Raw genomic sequence first — 19,317 nt, forward strand, 5'->3', positions numbered from 1 at the left:
AATCACGTATTAAAAGTAAAAAAAAATCAAAATGGAATTTTGCTCTTCAGCAAAATTTTCAGGGAATTAATAAAAATATTTTCTTAATATATTAACCTGTCTTATATTAAATCAGACCCCTGGTCCATCAAAGTCAGTATTGTTTACTCTGCTTGATTGTGGCTCTCCAGGGTGCTAGGTAGAGATTTTTCATATTACCTAATACCTGACGATGAAGAAATTGAAATTGTTAAAGATTTTCTATTCCTTGGCTCGATCATCAACCAAATGGGAGATTGCAACCAAGAAATCAGAAAGAGATTGAGACTGGGAAAGGCAGCTAGGAATGATCCTTAAGTGTAAGGATGTGTCTCTGGCAATCAAAATCAAGATAATTCATACTATGGTATACCCCATTACTATGTATGGGCGTCAAAGTTGGGCAATGAAGAAAGCAGACTGGAAATTGATTCATTTGAAATGTGCTGTTGGAGGATACCATGGACCACCAAAAAGACCAAGACAAGCCTGAACTCTCCCTAGAAGCTAAAATGACTAAACTGAGGCTATCATACTTTGGTCACATTATGAGAAGACAAGACTCACTGGAAAAGACAATAATGCGTGGAAAAGTTGAAGGCAGCAGAGAAAGATGACCCAACATGAGATGAATTGACTCAATTAAGGAAGCCATGACCCTCAGTCTGACCTGACCAAGGGTGTTAACACAGGACGTTTTGGAAGTCATTAATTTATAGAGTCGTCATAAGTTGGAAGAGACTTGACAGCACTTAACACACACACTATCTGATCCTTTAAATGCAGTTGCCAGGGACTGAACCTGGGACCTTCTGTATGCCAAGCAGATGCTCTACCACTGAGCCACAGCTCCTCCCCAATCTATTTTAACATCTATTTTAAATGCCTCTAGCTAAATCTTAAAGGTAAAGGTAGTCCCCTGTGCAAGCACTGGGTCACTACTGACTCATGGGGTGATGTCACATCATGATGCTTACTAAGCAGACTATGTTTATGGGGTGGTTTGTCATTGGCTTCTCCAGTCATCTACACTTTACCCCAACAAGCTGGGTATTCACTTTACCAACCTCGGAAGGATGGAAGGCCGAGTCAACCTTGAGCCGGCTACCTAAAACCAACTTCCATCAGGATCGAACTCAAGTTTTGAGCAGAGCTTTTGACTGCAGTACTGCAGCTTACCATTCTGTGCCATGGGGCTCTCTTACAAGGGACAAATTAATTAGTGGAACTCTTACAAATTAAAAAACCCTTTGCTTTAGAACTTTTACTTCACAATGTTGGGTTTATAAAACCAAATGTTTATAGAAATGCTTGAGATAAAAACTGACCAACAAGCTTTGACTGGTATCCAAAACCCCTTGCTCTGCAAATGCACAAGCCTTTTTTGGTTGTACTTCACCTGGCAACAGCCACCTATGCTCTACGAAAACCCTTGACAATGAGTCCTTCAGAGATGCAAACTCTTTAGAAGTGAGGGGCTACCTCATCCATCCGCTGTAGGCAATGACAGTTAATTCCTGATATACTTGCTGTGCAACTGTTTGGGGCCAAATATTTGCAAGAGGTGACATCATGGACCTAGCCAAGGTGTTCTTCCATGTAAAAAGGTATTGCATGTGCACGTGACTGGATGAATCTCTTGCCCCAACTGTGCAGGCTGCCTAGTTTTCTGTGCACAATGACATCCAGCATCCACATGTGCAATCAGTACAAATGCATGTACATAAAAACTAAACCATCTGTTAGAAATTTGTTACCTCTCAGGGCTGTCTTTAATATACTAAAAATCTAGCCTTCAATGCTCCGACAAAGAGCATAGAGATAGTGTATATAATGTGCTAAGACATAAGCAAGCCATAAACCAGAATAAAAGATGAAACTTTCTAGAACTCCTTTTATAAAAATGTTTCATAATTATAATAGAGATTAGGGGTGTGCACCATTTTTTCTGGACATTTCTGGGGGAAAAAATCCATACCAGTATGGGGTTTTCCACCCACCTTTTTTCGAGCCCAGCATTCAGCTCTGTGCTGCCTGCCGCCTCTAAGACCCAGCCAGCAGGTAACTGACGGGGAGAAGGAGGGAGAAGGGATTCCCTCCCCCATTTTTTTTTTTAAATGGCAGCGGGGCCGAAGTGACCTGAAAAATTTGGCATTATTCGGGATCCACTCTTTGGCTCCCTTTAAATCATAGTCATTTTTCCCCAGGAGAAACCCCCCCTGAAAAATACCAATAAGGCATTTTCCAGTTTTTTTTTTCAGTTCGCCTTTGCCAAATGCACACCCCTAATAGAGATTACTAAAGCTTCGTCATGCGCTAAGTGATAATTCCAAAATAAAAATTTTACTATGACTGTATTTAGACATTACATATAACTGCAGCTAAGAAAAAATTGTTCATGAACCCACCTTACTGTCAGGTTTGCACCCCTATTTATTAAATGTATATGAACTGTAGACAATTAAGAGAATTATCCTAAGCAGATCTACTTGGAAGCTACTCCCATTTTAATCAATGGGGCTTACTCCCCAGGAATTCTGCCTGTTATCTAAATTAGCTCCAGCATTCTAGATCTTGCTGCATTTCCAAGGAGTCCCTTGGCACAGAAGAAACTGCCTTCCCATCTTTTACCAATGTTCACAAAAATTCATACAAAAGAACTTCACTGTGTGGTTATATTACATGCTTTATACTATTTATTTTTTATAAATGTCATTGCTTTCTTTTTAAAGACACCATCAAAATAAAACTTCTTTCAAGATCTTTGTCAACATAAAAAATAAAACACTTGGAGAGGAATCATATGAGCGCTAAAGTACCTTCATCAGAGTCATTCTGTAATTTTAAATAGGGCAAATAGTTTTTGGAAATCTATGGAACTTGGAAAGTAACCCCCACATCATACAATGGGTTGGATCACACCATGCTGAACAGACGTTTTACATAACACAACTGCATTTTCACAAGAGCTACAGAAAGATCAAGCACTGATTTTTCTTTTCTGATCAGAGTTGCTGTCTACACAAATCAAAAGCAAAAAGTTATTTGATGCAGTCATTACATTCCAAATCGGATTTGTGAGCTGATGTGATCAAATATCATTATCGGAGTGGGGATGCTGAAATATATCTTGCACTATGTCTTGCACAAGCAAAACACAAGACAACTCGATATGGTCAAGTTGACTCAATACAAAAGCAGGTTAGGATGACTTTCAATTAACATAAGCTAAACATTGCATTTAAAAACTACTCCCTTCTCGTCTTTAGCACGCAAAGAGGTAATTAACTGAAGTATCTCCTTGAAATATAAATAGCAGTGATCTCTGAAAGTAACTATACTTGATACATGTAAAAGTTGATAAGACAGCCGATTACTTTAAGAAAAAAATCTATTTGTGCACATCTTTGTTAACAGAAAAAAAGTATTCAACCCTTTTGCCTATTCTTAGAGCAAGAAAAACAGTTTTCCAGAGAAACTAGGCAGGCTTCCCCAGAGCAGTAGGAATTATTTGACCTTTAACATTTGACCAAGCCAATAAGTGTTTAATTAAGTAATTGGTTTAATACTTCAACATTCCTCAATAGGAGGAGGAGTTGGTTTTTATATGCCGACTTTCTCTACCACTTAAGGAAGAATCAAACTGGCTTACAATCACTTTCCCTTTCCCTCCCCACAACAGACAACCTGTGAGGTAGGTGGGGCTGAGAGAGTATGACTAGCCCAAGGTCACCCACCTGGCTTCATGAGTAGGAGTGGGGAAACCAACCCAGTTTATCGTGCGCCGCTCATGTGGAGGAGTGGAGAATCAAACCCGGTTCTCCAGATCAGAGTCCACCGCTCCAAACCACTGCTCTTAACCACTACACCACGCTGGCTTCCACCAAGGAAGGCTTGAGAGTCAGCATCTTAAAAGGACTGGAGGCTTCTCTAGTTTGGTGACCAAAAGAAGGCTGCACATATTTCTTGAAATAGTGGGATGGGAATCTAGGAGACGCAAACTTCTTGGGCAAGAATGAAGAGGGCTTAGGACAGGACAAAATGCAATATGTAATATGACCCAAACAGGTATTGGGAGGGGGCCTGGAGAAAGGACATTTGCCTGGGAGGGTAAACTGCAGTTGTAACTGCAATAAACTGTAATCAATTTTACAGAAATGTACTTGGATTTAATTCAAATAGTGAAGTAAATTACACGAAATGTCCTTACAGAATTAAAAAGTCAAATTTCAATATAACAGACATTCCATACATTCTGTTTAACTATTGTGCAAGCAGAGAACCTGATGCACTACAATTACAAAAGAACTACAAGTTAAAAATGTACTTTTGTCAAAATGCATATTGTATAATGTTTGTTCCTTCATTTCAAGAGGAAGCAAATAATAAGGATTTTTAACCATAAAACGATATGGTTGAAAAATAAAAAATGGTAATACTAAGCATCTGAAAAAAACAATTAGTTGATATTTTTCAGCATATTACAAACCAACCAAAAAGTAATTCAAAATATTAGTGGGCATAAATTAAATTCAGTATTACAAACATTGTCCCAAATGTTTCATGAAGTACCAACAGACTGAAAGAAATGGTATGTATATGTGTGTGACTTCAGTATTTCAACTTCTTTTTAAAAATAACAGGTAAAAGAGAGATGAAAATCCACTCCCCCACCCCTAATCCTGAACGGCGAGAGAACCTTACATTCAGCAGCAATGTGTAAGTGCAGTGCCCTATTCAAAGAGGGCCAAAACAGATGAGATGCTGAAATATTCATGATGTGAACTGTTAGCATCAGCATTCTAAAAATGCAGTTATCAGTTACACATGAGCTCAATTTTGACTGGGACCATGGCCTACTGAGGAGGGGGGAGGGTTATGCCTCGAGGTACAGATACCCCAACAGGGCAAACAGTGGCTCCCCTAGGCCATTTCCAGTAAGACAAATGGCACAAGAGAGAATGCTTAATGCCCTATTCTCCCAATTGCCAAGCATGGTGAAATGTCTCCCCACCCCCCAGGATTAGTGCTAAAGTTTACACACTTTGTGTAATGGGGGGATAGCTTTCCAAGTTTGGCAAGAGGAAAGTTGGAAAATGAAGCAAGTGGGTAGGAATCACCTCCTCAGTGCATAGCCATTGAGTGCCATTAAAATGCAGATGACACTGGCAAGAGGTCAGTGGGCAGTCTTGAGTCACACCTAAGCTACAGAGCCTTGGTAAGCCAAAATGAGTGGAACTTCCAGCAGACAGTATGAGAAGGGGAGTGTGCTGGGTGGGGGAGTAGAGAAAGGCAGAAAATAAAACTTCTGACCTTGTTGGAGAAGTAGCCATTTTACACATAGTCAAGGGGAGGAAGGACAGTATCTTAGCATCTCAAGACAGCACCTATGAGAACATGGTCCTGAGAAAGCACGGGATGATCCCTGAATCCTGGAACTAATGTACTAAATGAGCCTAATTGATCACAACTGAAAGAATTAAATAGCCTCTTATAACAATTTTAGGAGATTGTATGCCAGCAACAGAGGATACACACTTATTCCTGTTTCTTCTACCCTTGCTCAGCCTGTTGTGTTTACCTATGCATTGTGCGCTTTTAATTTACTTAATAAACTTCTTTTCATTGTAAATGCTGTCTATCTGACCTCCTGAACCACAGTAAGCCCCATTTGGTCCTTGTTTAAAAGTAGCGGAAAAGGAGAGAAAGAGAGGAGAGAGCTCGATCCAGGAAGTAGGATTGCCAACCTTCATGTACTAGCTGGAGATCTCCTGGGATTACAACTGATCTCCAGCTGATAGAGATCAGTTCACCTGGAGAAAAATTCCACTCTGGAAGATGGGATTCTATGGCATTATATACCACTGTAGACACTCCCCTTCCCAAACCCCACCTTCCTCAGGCTCCGCCCCAAAATCTCCAGGTATTTCCCAACCCAGAGCTGGCAACCATACCAGTAAGTCATGTTACGGTCTTTAAGAGACCAAGATGGAGAGTAACCTGAGTACAACCCCTTGGGCTAAAACTTTTTAGAACTGGTTTGATGGTGATGGCAATAATCTGAGGAAAAAGTGAGGAGGGAAGGAAGAAGAGTCTTGTTGAAAGTGTTGAGGCAGGAGTAACGTCCTAATTCCCTGAGGTTCAGAGACAGGAGCTTGCAAGCCCCATATCACTCCACTGCGGTCCCAAACGGAATCAAGCACCTGAGCCTGTTAACTGCTTTTTTTTATTTTTTTAAGTGGGGCATTGATCACAGAACACCTAAAGCAGGGGTGTCAAACATACAGCCCGTGGGCCAGATGCGGTCCCTTGAGATCTCTTATCCGGCCTGTGCCTCGCCAGCCAACCCCCTGCTCCCAATCTGGGCTGGCGAGGCATGGCCCGGCCCAACCAAGTGCCATTTATGTCATATCTGGTCCTTGTAACAAATGAGTTTGACCCCCCTGTCCTAGTGTCTTGTCCGCTTTGGACCTTAGAGATATGTATCAGGGCAATAGTCTATTTGAAAAGAAGAAATTGGTGTTATAGTTGTTGAAAAATAATGTCTATGATCCAACCAAAATTAAGAACTTCTAAGTTTTATTGAGATCAACATGAAAGCTTCAAGCATATTCTAAACGCTTCCATTGAAACTGTTACCAAAAAGTGCTTAATTTTGGCTAGATCATATCCTGTTTTTTTGCCAGTTAACTGACCCGTAAAAATACTACTATGATTTTGGAATAATTGGTTTGTTTTTTAAAAAAAAATCACAACTGATAACCATTTGTTGTCCTCCCATAGAAACCTACCTTTTTATCATATACATCTTGCCAGTTTACTCCAACAAAGAAACTGTGCCTCATAATTTCTTTAGCATCATCTGGTCCTCCACCAAGTCTATTGAGGAAATGTGTACATTACATAAGTCTTGTTAGTAAACATGAAAAAACAGAATGTAGTTTTTATCCAGAAATATTAGGATAAAGTATTAATCAAATACTAAAAAACTGAAACTACTCTATGAGTATGGTGGCATTTGGCAATTAAGCGATTTGATTATTTCATTTGCATGCTTCAAACTGAAAACCAATCATTTTGTTTTTAAAATTACAAAAAAATGCCCTACTTTTTCCTCTACCATAAGGAGTCTCAAAGCAGCTTACTTCCCTCCCTCCACCTCAGAACAGGTACCTTGTGAGATAGGTGGGGCTCAGAGAGTTCTGACATAACTGTGAGTAGCCCAAGGTCACCCAGCAGGATTCATGTGGAGGAATGGGGGGAAAAACCCAGTTCTGCAGATTAAAGTCCACTGTTCTTAACCACTACACCACGCTGGATCTCTATACCATACTGGCTCTCTACACCCTTCAATGCTCACTTCACTACCACTGGCTTGGATTTTGGGGTAAATCTCTACTAACAGAAAGGGTTTCTATCAGCAGAACAGGAATTCCTTCCCTCTACTACTGCAGTCTAAAATAATCCCCAACATGTTGTTTATGGAAGAAAGAGGACACCCAGAAACAGCATGAGGAGAGAGTTGGAGGTCTGCAGCAGGAGGAGGAATCAGCAAAAATCACATCCCTTTCTTTAACATAAATTTACGGCAGGATCCAAATCATGGCTTTGTGCTCAAGTATTTATACATTACATTTGTAACTTGCCTTTCTTCCATCATGGGATGACAGTTTATAGGATATACTGGAGGAGTTCTATACAGGAATTTACCACAAACAGACCAAATCAGCTTCAGCAAGGTTTTTGTATCATGTATCTTCCAACCATACCCTAGAACCTTCCCCACCATTAACAGGTTTTCTGGAAGGTCAGAGACAAGCTCTCACTTAGCATATATTTAAATTATTTATAATGCTTGTATTTTCCTGGGAACTGCTAAGTGTGTATTTGGCGTGACAAAGATACATAAGCATCAAAAGTGTGAGGCATTTATATTTCCTTGCACTAAGATCGGTTATGCATGGCTGGTTTGTCTTACGATTCTCCAGCAAATGTCACAATTCTCTGTGGTGATTATGCATGATGTTCCCTTCCCTCAGGGCTCAGCTTACTTCCGTTCTGCGATTTCCAAGTTTTCCTATCCCTGTTTTACCCCAAAAATAAGTTTTCTTCCGAGCTTATCTCGGATGTGAGTAGGTGCATAGTTCAGCCGCCACAGATCGATCTTCCCATGTCCCAACATACCCCCATTCTGCAACTCCTCCACCTACTCCTCCTTCGGCCATCCCCTCCGTAATGCTCCAAAAAGCCATATCGGAGACGGAGGCAGCCATGGTCAGCTCCTTCTCTGTGCCCCCTCGCCTCATTTTTTTAAAAAAATTCTGCTGCTTTGATGGAATATTGCTATATCATCATATCACCCAAAATACTATTAAAAATCGCAGAGAGAGCCAGCAGAGGCTAGGATCGTACATGACACCCACGGGGGGAGGTGTTTAAAGGGGTGAGGACTTAGGCACTTCCTGATTTCTGCTTGTGATTATGCTGACTTTCTTCACTACAAGCAACACGCATGCCCAAGGTTTTCCAATCTCGGGATATAAAAGTGTGAGACAAGAGGGGGACGAACCAGGGACATATTAACCATGCATAAATGACCTAAGAATATTGAGTGAAATTCCTGAGAAAGACAGGTTTGCATATGAAGAATGTTGTGAATATGCCTCAGTGATTCTATCTGCCAGAGCCCTTCTCCATTTACAAAGATACCAACTGGAACACAGATTCTAAAATATAACACCTAAAAGACTAACATTATTTTGGTTTGCAATTTTATCTATTTTTGCCTTTCCTTTTCCATGCTTCCTTTGAAAAAGCGTGGTTTCAAATTGCCCTTTTCAACATCCACACTCCTGCATTCTCCTTCTCTTTGGTAGAAATTACGATATCTGTTTTATACAGCCATAGATAACATTCTGGTATTAGGTCCTGGGTAGGGAACTTCTTGTGGAAAAAATCAAGCCCTTCTTCTCCTTGTAACCCTCCCCCACAGACCCTATTAATTTTAACCCAAAGTCTGCCATGCTACAAGCCTCCACCTGCACCTTTATAATCATGTTAGTCAGGAGGAAACTACCTGGGGGGGGATGGGCAAGGGACATCTAAATCTACCTGCAACTCTTTCTGCCCCCTTGTTCTGAAAGCAAGAGCCTGAACTACCAGTGTGTCATCAGGCCAGAGATTTTGCCAGATATATACTTGAATATTTTGTGCTTGTATCTTTGTGATGAATTTAAATTATTGCACAGCTCCTTGGGAGCAACCTTGAGATAAACATAATGAATAAACAAAGTCGAGTTTGGGACTCATGTGACATTTTGCACTTTTGGACAGTCTTTTTCTTCAGAAGCCTATTATTCCCATGTTTAAACCCCATTTAGCCTCTTCTCCCCACCCCCTTTCATTTGAGGGAGAAAAAGTAGAAGAGCTTTAAATAAATTAATTAAAATCCACGAAAAAGATCTTCTGGAACAAGGTGAGATTCAGACTGTGGGGATGTAGGGGAAATGGGAAGGAAGACTGAATCAATCGGCTAGAACACCTGTGGGCTGTGGTGAGGCCCCCAGAAGCTCCCCCCTGCCCCAGGTCATCTTCTGCTGCCACTGAGAAGAGATCAATAGCAGCAATGGAAAGAAAGTAGTCATTAACTACAACTTGTTTGCTATGCACTTCACAGATAAATCACTTACAGAAGGCACTTTATGATTTGGACCCCACTACTGCTCTAAATCAACTGAAGAATATTATCAAAGCCCAGCCTAATTAAAATTGCCCAGATAAATTTTGATTATCGAAACATGAGGATGCAGACAAGTATCTTGGAGGACTATGCATTATCACATCAGTGCTCACCCCTTGCACCTCATGGTTTATTACATCTAACTGGAGAAGATGGCTTATTTGGGTCCAAGCAGTGATAAATGCTTCTTTACAAGAGGAACATCATGAAATCCTTCCTGAAGTAGCTGCTCTTGGACTCAAACAATTTGAACTATTGGCAACTGGCAAATAGTCCCTTCCTGGGCTACTCGAGTGCTGGTTAAGCAACTTCAGGTTTCCTTAGATAAAATAGATTGTCTAGAGCCACTGCAATCCAATTTCCAGTTTCATATCTTAATTTGTCAAGAGGGAATGTGGCATGATATAGCCCAATCTTGTCAGATCGCAAAAGCTAAGTGGGGTTAGTACTTGGAGGGGAGACCTCCAAGGACGACTCTGTAGAGGAAGGCATCTGCTTCTCACTTGCCTTGAAAGCCCATTGCTGTGGGTGGGCAAGTCAGTGGCAAATTGACAGCACCTTCCACCTTAATCTGTCAGGGTGGCCCTGGCTTTTCTAGGAGAAACGGATGATGTGCAACCCAACTGATTCTCCTGGATTTGTTTCAACACAACTGACCAAGGTTATCTTTCCAGACCACTTGATCAAGATGTAAGATGCGCCTTGGGAACTATGCTTCAGTGGTTACACTCCTATATGGATGATCAGTACTAGATGATGTTAAGAGGACAACCGTTCAGCTCCATGACACTTGTGCTATAAGTTTCCACATTCTCCCATCTCGTCTCCCATGCTGTTCAATATCTACAAAAAATGCTGGGAGAGGTGTTCCCAGATTTGGAGTGATCCGTGTCCAAACAGCACACAACTCTTTTTTTTCTTTTCAGCAGTCAAGTGAGACAATTTATGTCCTCAAAAATGTCTGGAATCAGTAATGGGCTGGATGAGGGCTAACAAATGGATGCTTGGTAATAGTAAGATTGAGGTGCTCATATTCAGTAATACAGATTGGTTTAAAGATCAGTCTGTTCTGAATCAACTTGGAGGTACCATTAGCCCTATGCCCTGCGGTATAAATCTGCTCTGTGACATGATGCACCTTCAGTCAACTTCTTCCGTGTGCCAGCTGCAGGCCTTCCTTGAGAAGCAACAGCTGGTTGCTGTTACCCATTCTTTGCTGGCAATTCCAGCTGTAAAGTTATAGTTAATACCTCTTAAGCCTCAAGCAGCCAGGGATCATGTTAATATTCAGAGGCCCACCACCACCTTGCGAAGTAAGTGAGTGAGCCAGAACGGGTTGGGCCGGAACACGCTTGGTTCTGACCAGCACCAACCAGACCTTTTGCTTTCCGTGTAGGTCACTGAGGAAAGGAGACACTGCTTGAAATCTCTTGGCACAGTTTATGTGAAGGCCAAGATAAAGCCAGCAAAAATCACTGATCGTGCCTGGAGCCAGAGTGGAGTTGCCCAAATGATGGTAACTGTGGGCTGTTCAGCACATCCTGCCCTCAGTATGCTAACAGCTTATGGTGTAGATCAGCAATTTAAATAACCTCGTTAACCCCTCACTCCCAAATTTGTTTCGATGAATGAACTTTTGGCTTCACCATGGTCAAACATTTTTATACTGATTTACTGAGGGTTGGGGAGGATTTCTGAATATCTATTGTATTTTTTGTTATCATTTTGAGCAACTGTTTGAATCTTCTGGCTATGTGTGTGCCATATAAACAATCAAACAAACAAACAAAATTATTTTATTGTGATGTCTTTACTCTGTCCTTACAATGATTTCCCTGATACCATGTTCACTGTGCTTAAGGCACCAGGCAAATAAAAACCTGTTTTGTTTTTAATTTCAGTGGATTTTTCTTGCCTTTTCTACTCTCATTCACTGATTTTATTGCAGTGGGCACTACAACGGAATTGTGTTCCAATTATTAACTGCTTCACTGATGTTTGTTGTTGGTATTATTTATTTACTGTTTTATTGCTTGTATTATTGTTTTAATTGTTTATACTGGAAACCACTATACTAACTATGCAATATATATATATATATATTTCAAAGAAATAAATAAACGTGTCAGGAGAGAATAGTTTCATATAATTTAAAATGCAGTCATTTCATATAATATAATATATAATCATTTCATATAATTTGAAAACTAAGAACAAGTTTCTACAGTGAGCAGTCAACACAGTCCTTGTCTCAACCCTTACAAACTTTTTTTGCACTATGTGAAATTGGAGGAAACATACAGAAAAATGTGTGCATTCTGGTAGGGAATTAATTGCCGTATGTGATTAAGGAATTATCCATTCCTTCACATCCAGACTTTTAAAGTTGTTTGTAACTTTCAGACCATTTAAGATTTTTTAAAAATGACCTTTCAAAACTTACCGTTTATTTGGATCTTTTATTAGGAGACCTGAAAGCAATGATTTTGCATCAGATGAGAGAGTTCGAGGAAATTTTATATCCTCCATTAGTATTAGTTCAAAAAGCTTTTCATGATCCTGGTTGTAGAATGGCAATCTGCCGCACATCATTTCATACATGACAACTCCAAGACCCCACCAGTCCACTGCACGACCGTAATCATTATCTTCCAAAACCTAAAAAAGTAACAAAAATTACTAACATTTGTTATGGATGTTCTCATTGCTTTAGAAATAACTTCAGTATCTGTCTCTATATTATTTTCTCCCTGAGCCCAAGATCAAGTATTCAATTTGGTTGAGTGTAGGCATAATGCCCGCATGAAAAAGAGTCCTAGTGGAATCATAAAGCCCAGTTTTCCTTGACTGTTTTCCATGACAAGCACATGTGGCCTTGGAGGGAGCAGGAGATCTGCCCATGCCTCTCATCCCTATCCAGCCTTCAGTCACTATGCAAGGTAGTTATGATAATGACCATACGTAATTTGCATAGTTTATGGGGAGCAGTCTGGACTGGAATATAGGAAAGCATGTACATGTTCTCTGCATTACCCCTGCACTCGTCTTCACAAGCACCAATGCATTGATGGCGGGCAGAAAGAGACTGATATTGAGTTCAGTGGGATACTGTTTTGTTTTGTTTTTGCACAAATGCTGAACTGAGCCCAATATCTGTGCTAACCAGAATAACGATGCAGTGTTCAAATACTCCAGTATCTTTTTTTCTTTTTCTTTCTTTAGAAAAATATAATACTTCTTTCAAATAATTCATTGTTGATTTGATTGTTATGTGGTACGAGGTTACACTGGTGTCAAAGGCATCTAATGTTAGTTTCTGTGATTCTGTTAGGGAGGAGCAACAGAATTCCCCATGCCCATACCATTTTATGAGAGCTTAAACATTCATTTTAATTATATCTACAACCTGAGTAAATAAAGCCTAATTGATTAATCATATGAGATTTGCAACACAACCCTAAACTGAGTTACACCCTTCTAAGACAATTGACTTCAATGGACTTACAAAGGTATAACTTTGTTTCGGCAGCCAATTCCTAAAGGGGGGGCTGAATGCCCATAGCAGCCTGCGTGACCCCTACGCCAACATCTGTGCTGCTTGCACCATGTAAACTGGCATGGATGCCAGCATAGGGCGACTTCCGTTGACCCTCCTGGACAGCGGGAGAAGCGGGCTCTCAGATGCCGGCATGGCCTCCCACTGGTGTTTCCCCAGCGTATCTCCCTGTGCCTGTGTCCTGGGGGCATTTGGGCTTAAAATGCGCCATTTTGCAGGTGTCAAGATATGCCTGCGAAATTCAGGTTAAGGCTTACGCTGGTCAGGATGCTGACAGTCAGCTCCCAGCTGTGGGGACTTAGCGTGGCACTAATGATGGCCGCAAGAGCACAGAGAGAGCACTGTGCACAACAGGGCTGGCACTTTGCACAAAAACCCACCTGGTAGAGCAAAGTCCACACACTCAGTGGCTGAGCTCTCCCACTCAAGTTCTATTTCAGGTACAACCAATGCACAGGCAGGACCCGACAGGGCACCCATGCCATGACAGGTAAGCGTGGCGATACACCCACAAGCCACCTTGCAGCCCTCATGAGCCAAGCGGCTCTTTTGCTCATCAGTGCCAGGCAAAGGCAACAGCTTTGGAGCTCACATGTTGCCTTTGCCCTCTTTCCCCTGAGGAGGTGCAATGCTCTGGGGCGAGAGCAGAAGAGAGGGGAGAGGGATGTGCCGCTGCAGTTAGAGGCCACTCCCGATGGTCACAGAAGGAGGGCATTGGGGTCAACAGCAGCGCTTCAACACCCACAGGTCTACGTATCCCCAAAGACAACTCGCACCCTTTATGTTTCAGAGGACCACAGCCCTCCCTCGAGAGGACCCATCAATGAGCGCTGGCATTTGCAGCAGCATCAGGCAGGAGTTAGGGGCCCTTACCCACAGACTCACCTCCCAAAGGGCCTAGAGGCGGCCAAAGCTCTAGGAGGGTGGCGTCTTACATTGGGGAAGCTCATGCATCCACGGCGGGGAGGGGCCACAGCACAGAATGAGAGGCATCCACCAATCAATGGGAGCAGCCACCTAGAACAGAATAGGGTGGCCAAGTGTCACCCTGGGGGAATAGTTGCCCCTGCCAGTAGGCTGCCCATCCCCAGCTACCTGCCTCTCTCTCTAGAGCTTGGTGCCTTCTGAGCTAGGGGAACTCACCTCCCTGTCATCAGGGCATGGAGAGCCGCCATGAGTTGCTTGGGTACACCTCATGGGGTAAGCGCTGGTTGGTCTCTCTCCCGGCCACTGTGGCGATGGCCTTTGGCCACCTTGGTGCTTTGCTCGGAATGGTGCGGAGTGTCACTGAGGGGCAGATACGAGCTGAGGGGGACTTGGGTGACCCATCCTGCTCTCTGCGACCCATGCACCAGCTGCAGCTGCCTCCTCACCACAGCTGGTGCCTCGACCTCGCTAGAGAAGTCACCCTCACCACGATGGGTGCCCCCCTGGCTGCCAATGTCACTCTGCCACTCCCCCCACACCCCCATGGCTCAGGCCCTCCCTCTTCCCTCCCCAGACTCCCCCCAGCCCCCTTTGCCATCTGATGTTTTAGGGGTAACAAAGGTTTTGCGGGTTGCACCCGCAGCATGGGATGGGGGATTGGGATAGACAAGTGGTGTGCAGTCATGGGCCCATCTGCCCAGTTGCTGCCACTGCATGTGGGGCTACTGGTGTTGGACAGCCACGCTTCCCTGGTGCGTGGTTGCCCCCCTTGCCCCCAGCTCTCTCCCGACCCTCTCCCAGCCTCTGCTGCACTCCCTCAGGGCCGGTTGGAGGCAGAGCCATCTTCCACCCTCCTTTGCCTTGACTTGCCCCTCTCCTGGTGTCTGCTGAACTCCTTTGGGGCTGGGTGGGGGCAGAGCCATCCTCTTTCCTCCTTTGCCTAGTCCCACCCCTCTTCTGGTCTCCAGGGCCCTCCTTTCTGACATGGTGGTTGTGGGACATGCCCACCCTGTGGGATACTTTACCTAGTCCCGCCTCCCTCCCCACTTCTCCCTGTAGCAGTCCCCTGGTGTCCTCCTGCCTCCATGGCAGCCTGGTCCCTGGCTCTGCCCCCTCCGCTCCAACGCACCCACTGGCATCCACCTCACTGTTATTTTGTTTAAAATGCCAAATTTGCGGAGCTGGCCACGGTGCCAGTACCCCCCCTCCCAGGATTGGGCTGCCCCTGCATTGAAAATAATTAACTTTTAAAAAATGTTGCTCAGTTATTTAAGGGTACTTTTTATTGATCAAGAGTTTTACTCAACTAATGAATTAGATTAACCAGTTTTGAAGTTCTAATTTTAATATGCACCTCTTTGGCTGCCCAAGCACTCATCCAGTGCAATATAAAAAAAACACAACAACCCCTGAAGAGCAGCAAAGCTCTACTTCTTCACTGAGTCTTTGCCAGTGACCATTCAGTTTCGCTCCTTTCCCTCCGCAAGTCTATCCCTGTTCCATGACAGAAAGTCAGAATGTCTCTCCAGTGATGCCTGATCTGGGCTTGCAGATGTATCGTAATAAACATAAAACATAAAACGAGGCTGAACATTTTAGAGGGGGAGTGTGGGGCTGTTTTATAAATCTAAATGAATGAAATTACTCAGACAAGATGTAAAATTTTGGACATATACTAATATGAAGTATGTAGTAGATTTTAATTCAGTCATCTTCTAAAGTATTTTGTGTTTTGTGATAAATAAAACCAGTCTCCGTAGCTACGAATTTCCACAAAACCTTTGTGTCAACAAAAAAAATGAAATACTTTCTAGGGGAGAATTTTTTACTCTGCAATTGAATTTTATTACAGCCTGATCCTGTGCATCTTTACTGAGAAATAACTCAAGAAAATATGCATGGAATTACAGTCCATTTATTCATTATGTAGTATGTAAATATACTAAACACTGTAAGATACCATGTAATTTTCTCAATAAATCAAGCATTTTATTAGGACTGAATTATTTTTCACATACAAGTAAATACTGTAAAATAATTTTTTCATCTACACTCAAGGTTTCATCCCTAGATCTTGTTTTGTAGGCTTTAACTTGGCAATCAAATAAATTTTTATTTGTACACTATTACAGAAGTGCATTTTTCTAGGTTTCCAAAACCACCTTATTCAACCTTCCCCATCTGTCACCATCTGCTTCTTTTTAGCATGTACTTTTTGTGTGATCACATAAGCATGTGAAAAATAACTAACATTCAGATGATTATCTGCTCATACATTTGAGGACTGGGCATAATAAAAGTGAACCGCCAAAAACGTATTTAACACTTTTAATTTTGTTGGGTCTTGCATGTGAGGTACATTTGATTTTCAAACTGTTTTACAATTGGCGGATTGAGCGAATACTGTTAACAGAAGAGCCAAAATCCAAATAATTAGCAGAACAATAGTTTGCTATGATTCACCAGGAACATAAACATAGAAAACTCTTTCAAAATCAAAAAGGAATTTGTTCAAAATATAGAATTTTATTTTTAATCAATGCTTAAAGAATGGAAATTAGACAACTGTAAGGAACAGTATAACTTGGATGAGAACAAGATACTAGCTCCTTCAATTTAATGGATCCTAATGCAAACAATACTGCACTCTTTTTTTGTTTATACATACAAATATGCACACTTCCGTATTGTGGTTAGGAGGGATACCCAGAGGTCCAATGAGAGTGATCAAGTCTATACCTGCACAACTACAGAAATTCAGCAGCATCAAGCCCTCCAGACCACTGGATTAATCTACGTCTAAGAGGAGCCCCGTGGTGCAGAGTGGTAAGCTGCAGTACTGCAGTCCAAGCTCTGCTCATGACCTGAGTTTGATCCCAACGGAAGTTGGTTTCAGGTAGCCGGCTCAAGGTTGACTCAACCTTCCATCCATCCAAGGTCGGTAAAATGAGTACCCAGTTTGCTGGGGGTAAAGGGAAGATGACTGGGGAAGGCACTGGCAAACCACCCCGCAAACAAAGTCTGCCTAGTAAACGTCGGGATGTGACGACACCCCATGGGTCAGGAATGACCCAGTGCTTGCACAGGGGACCTTTACCTTTTAAGAGGAGTTATCAGATATATTTAAAATGCTCAGTCTACTTTTCATATCACTTTTTCCATCTGAATTTGGCATAAAAGTCATCTCTGCCAATAGAACCTGAGTGGTGTAATGGTTTATGTCAGACTAGGGTCTACGAGATCCAGGTCTGAATCTCCACTCTGACCCTGAAGTTTGTTGTGTGACCTTGGGCCAGACACACACTTTCAACCTAACCTACCTCACGGAGTGGTTGTGAGGAAAGAATGGAGGAGGAGAGAACAATGCAAGTTGCATTAGAAAGCAAGGTCGGGGATAAATCAAGTAAATAAATAGGATGCTGTGCCTTTCTTATATTGTAAACTGACCACGGTACACAATTATAGCAGTGAAGAAGATATAAATTATGGAATCAGCACTGGCCATTTAAAATACAGCAGATGTCTACTGTTAGATGTAGATGGGTCCAATTGAAAGTGGAGCCAAAAAAGGAGGATTGAGGGTAAAAAAATGTCTTAATGTCCACATACAGGGATTAAATAAGGATAAAAACCATTGTTCCACTGAAAGTAAATTAAGGCTTAAGGGTAAAGTTTTCTGTGGCTGGATTCAATCCTAATTACAGGACAGGGAAACAATGAGCCCTTAAGAGGACAAAGTTAGAGAGTGGAGGTAGAGCAGTAATGTATGCTGAACACTATTCCACCACTACAGGCGGCCATATTGTGCCAGCTGAATCATTCTTGGATACACAGAATACATAGGCCTATAAGAAAAATAGTTCAGATACCCAACTGTCAGAAGCAATGGCCTGTAGATAACAGTAGTACCTCAAGCTTCTACAGTCTTCACTGAATTTGATGTTACCGGAATAGAAGCTATGAGCCTATTAAGATAATATTTTCCCCCAGACTATGTTCAAGGAATAATCAGAAGTGAGCTATGGGCTCACACAGTCCTCCCCAGCTTCCCTGGTAGTTAAGGTTGTCAACTTGTGGGGATAGGGTTGCCCACCTACAGGTGGTGGCTGTTGATCTGCTGCTACAACTGATCTCCAGCCGATAGTGATCAGTTCACCTGGAGAAAATGGTTGCTTTAGCAATTGGACTCTATGGCATTGAAGTCCCTCCCCTCACCAATCCCCCTCCTCAGGCTCCGCCCCAAAAACCTCCTGCTGGTGGCGAAGAGGGACCTGGCAACCCTACGTTGGGAAGGCATAAATCAGGCAAGAGGTGGGCCTCACCCAGGTGGAGAATGAAGCCCAGGACCAGCTCAGGGCCTACTCACTCAGAGGCAGTATCTGCAGGGTCAAAGGGGAAGTTCAGTAGGGTCAAGGGAGGACCTCATATGCTCAGGGACAGAGGTCAAGGGGCAGAGTCAAAAGAAAATCCTTAGGTGTACCCCTTGGGTTTGCACCTTCCTCTCACTGTCTTGCTTCCTCTCTCTGGAGAGATAACAGGAAGGAAAGGGAAACAGAAAAGGCAACAAAAGACAGCTGCAGTATTTAATGCTTTTCAGGCATGGAAAAGTTGGGACAGAAAATGAAAGGTTTTTCTTTTTTTTTTAGTGACCATGAAAGTTAAAACTGACTGCGAGCCTAATGCTGCAAAAGTCTTAAATGAACAGCACAGCAAATTCTTTTTGCCATAAAGGCACTAAATGGTTTTTTAAAAATCTCTTCCCTATTCTCCCCATTATATGAAAAAAAAAAAACTCACCTGCCAAATGACCAGAAGGGGAAAGTATGGTCATGTCAGTGAAAAACTGATTAGTTGGCAACCTTACTCATACTAGGAAGAAATGACAGATTGAAGGAGGAAATCCTGTGTTCAAAATGTCTCTTACTCTAGGAGGTAAACCATACTTTTTAGCTGATTAAGATGTATATATAAATATTAATGAAAATTTGGCAAAAACGCAACAGGAACTGTACTGTGAAACATTACCTAGAGCAGTCTTAATACATAGCTGAATCAGGAGTATTCCTTGAATTTCCAT

General features: G+C 42.3%; 1 protein-coding gene across 4 annotated transcripts in view; it reads right to left on the reverse strand.

Moving 5' to 3' along the window:
* The window catches only part of AKT3 (AKT serine/threonine kinase 3), a 156,903-nt gene that overhangs the window by 11,897 nt on the left and 125,689 nt on the right, over positions 1 to 19,317 (reverse strand). For all 4 annotated transcript variants that reach the window (XR_008933403.1, XM_056852358.1, XM_056852357.1 and 1 more), the window contains 2 exons: positions 12,201 to 12,415; positions 6,810 to 6,897 (listed from right to left, as the gene is read on the reverse strand). Coding sequence is in view for 3 of the 4 variants with exons in the window: in XM_056852358.1 (XP_056708336.1) it covers positions 6,810 to 6,897; positions 12,201 to 12,415 (303 nt within the window). In the remaining variant the exon portion in view is untranslated. The remainder of the gene's footprint in view (positions 1 to 6,809; positions 6,898 to 12,200; positions 12,416 to 19,317) is intronic.

This window comes from Euleptes europaea, chromosome 7, assembly GCF_029931775.1.
Source record: "Euleptes europaea isolate rEulEur1 chromosome 7, rEulEur1.hap1, whole genome shotgun sequence".
Lineage (NCBI taxonomy): Eukaryota > Metazoa > Chordata > Lepidosauria > Squamata > Sphaerodactylidae > Euleptes > Euleptes europaea.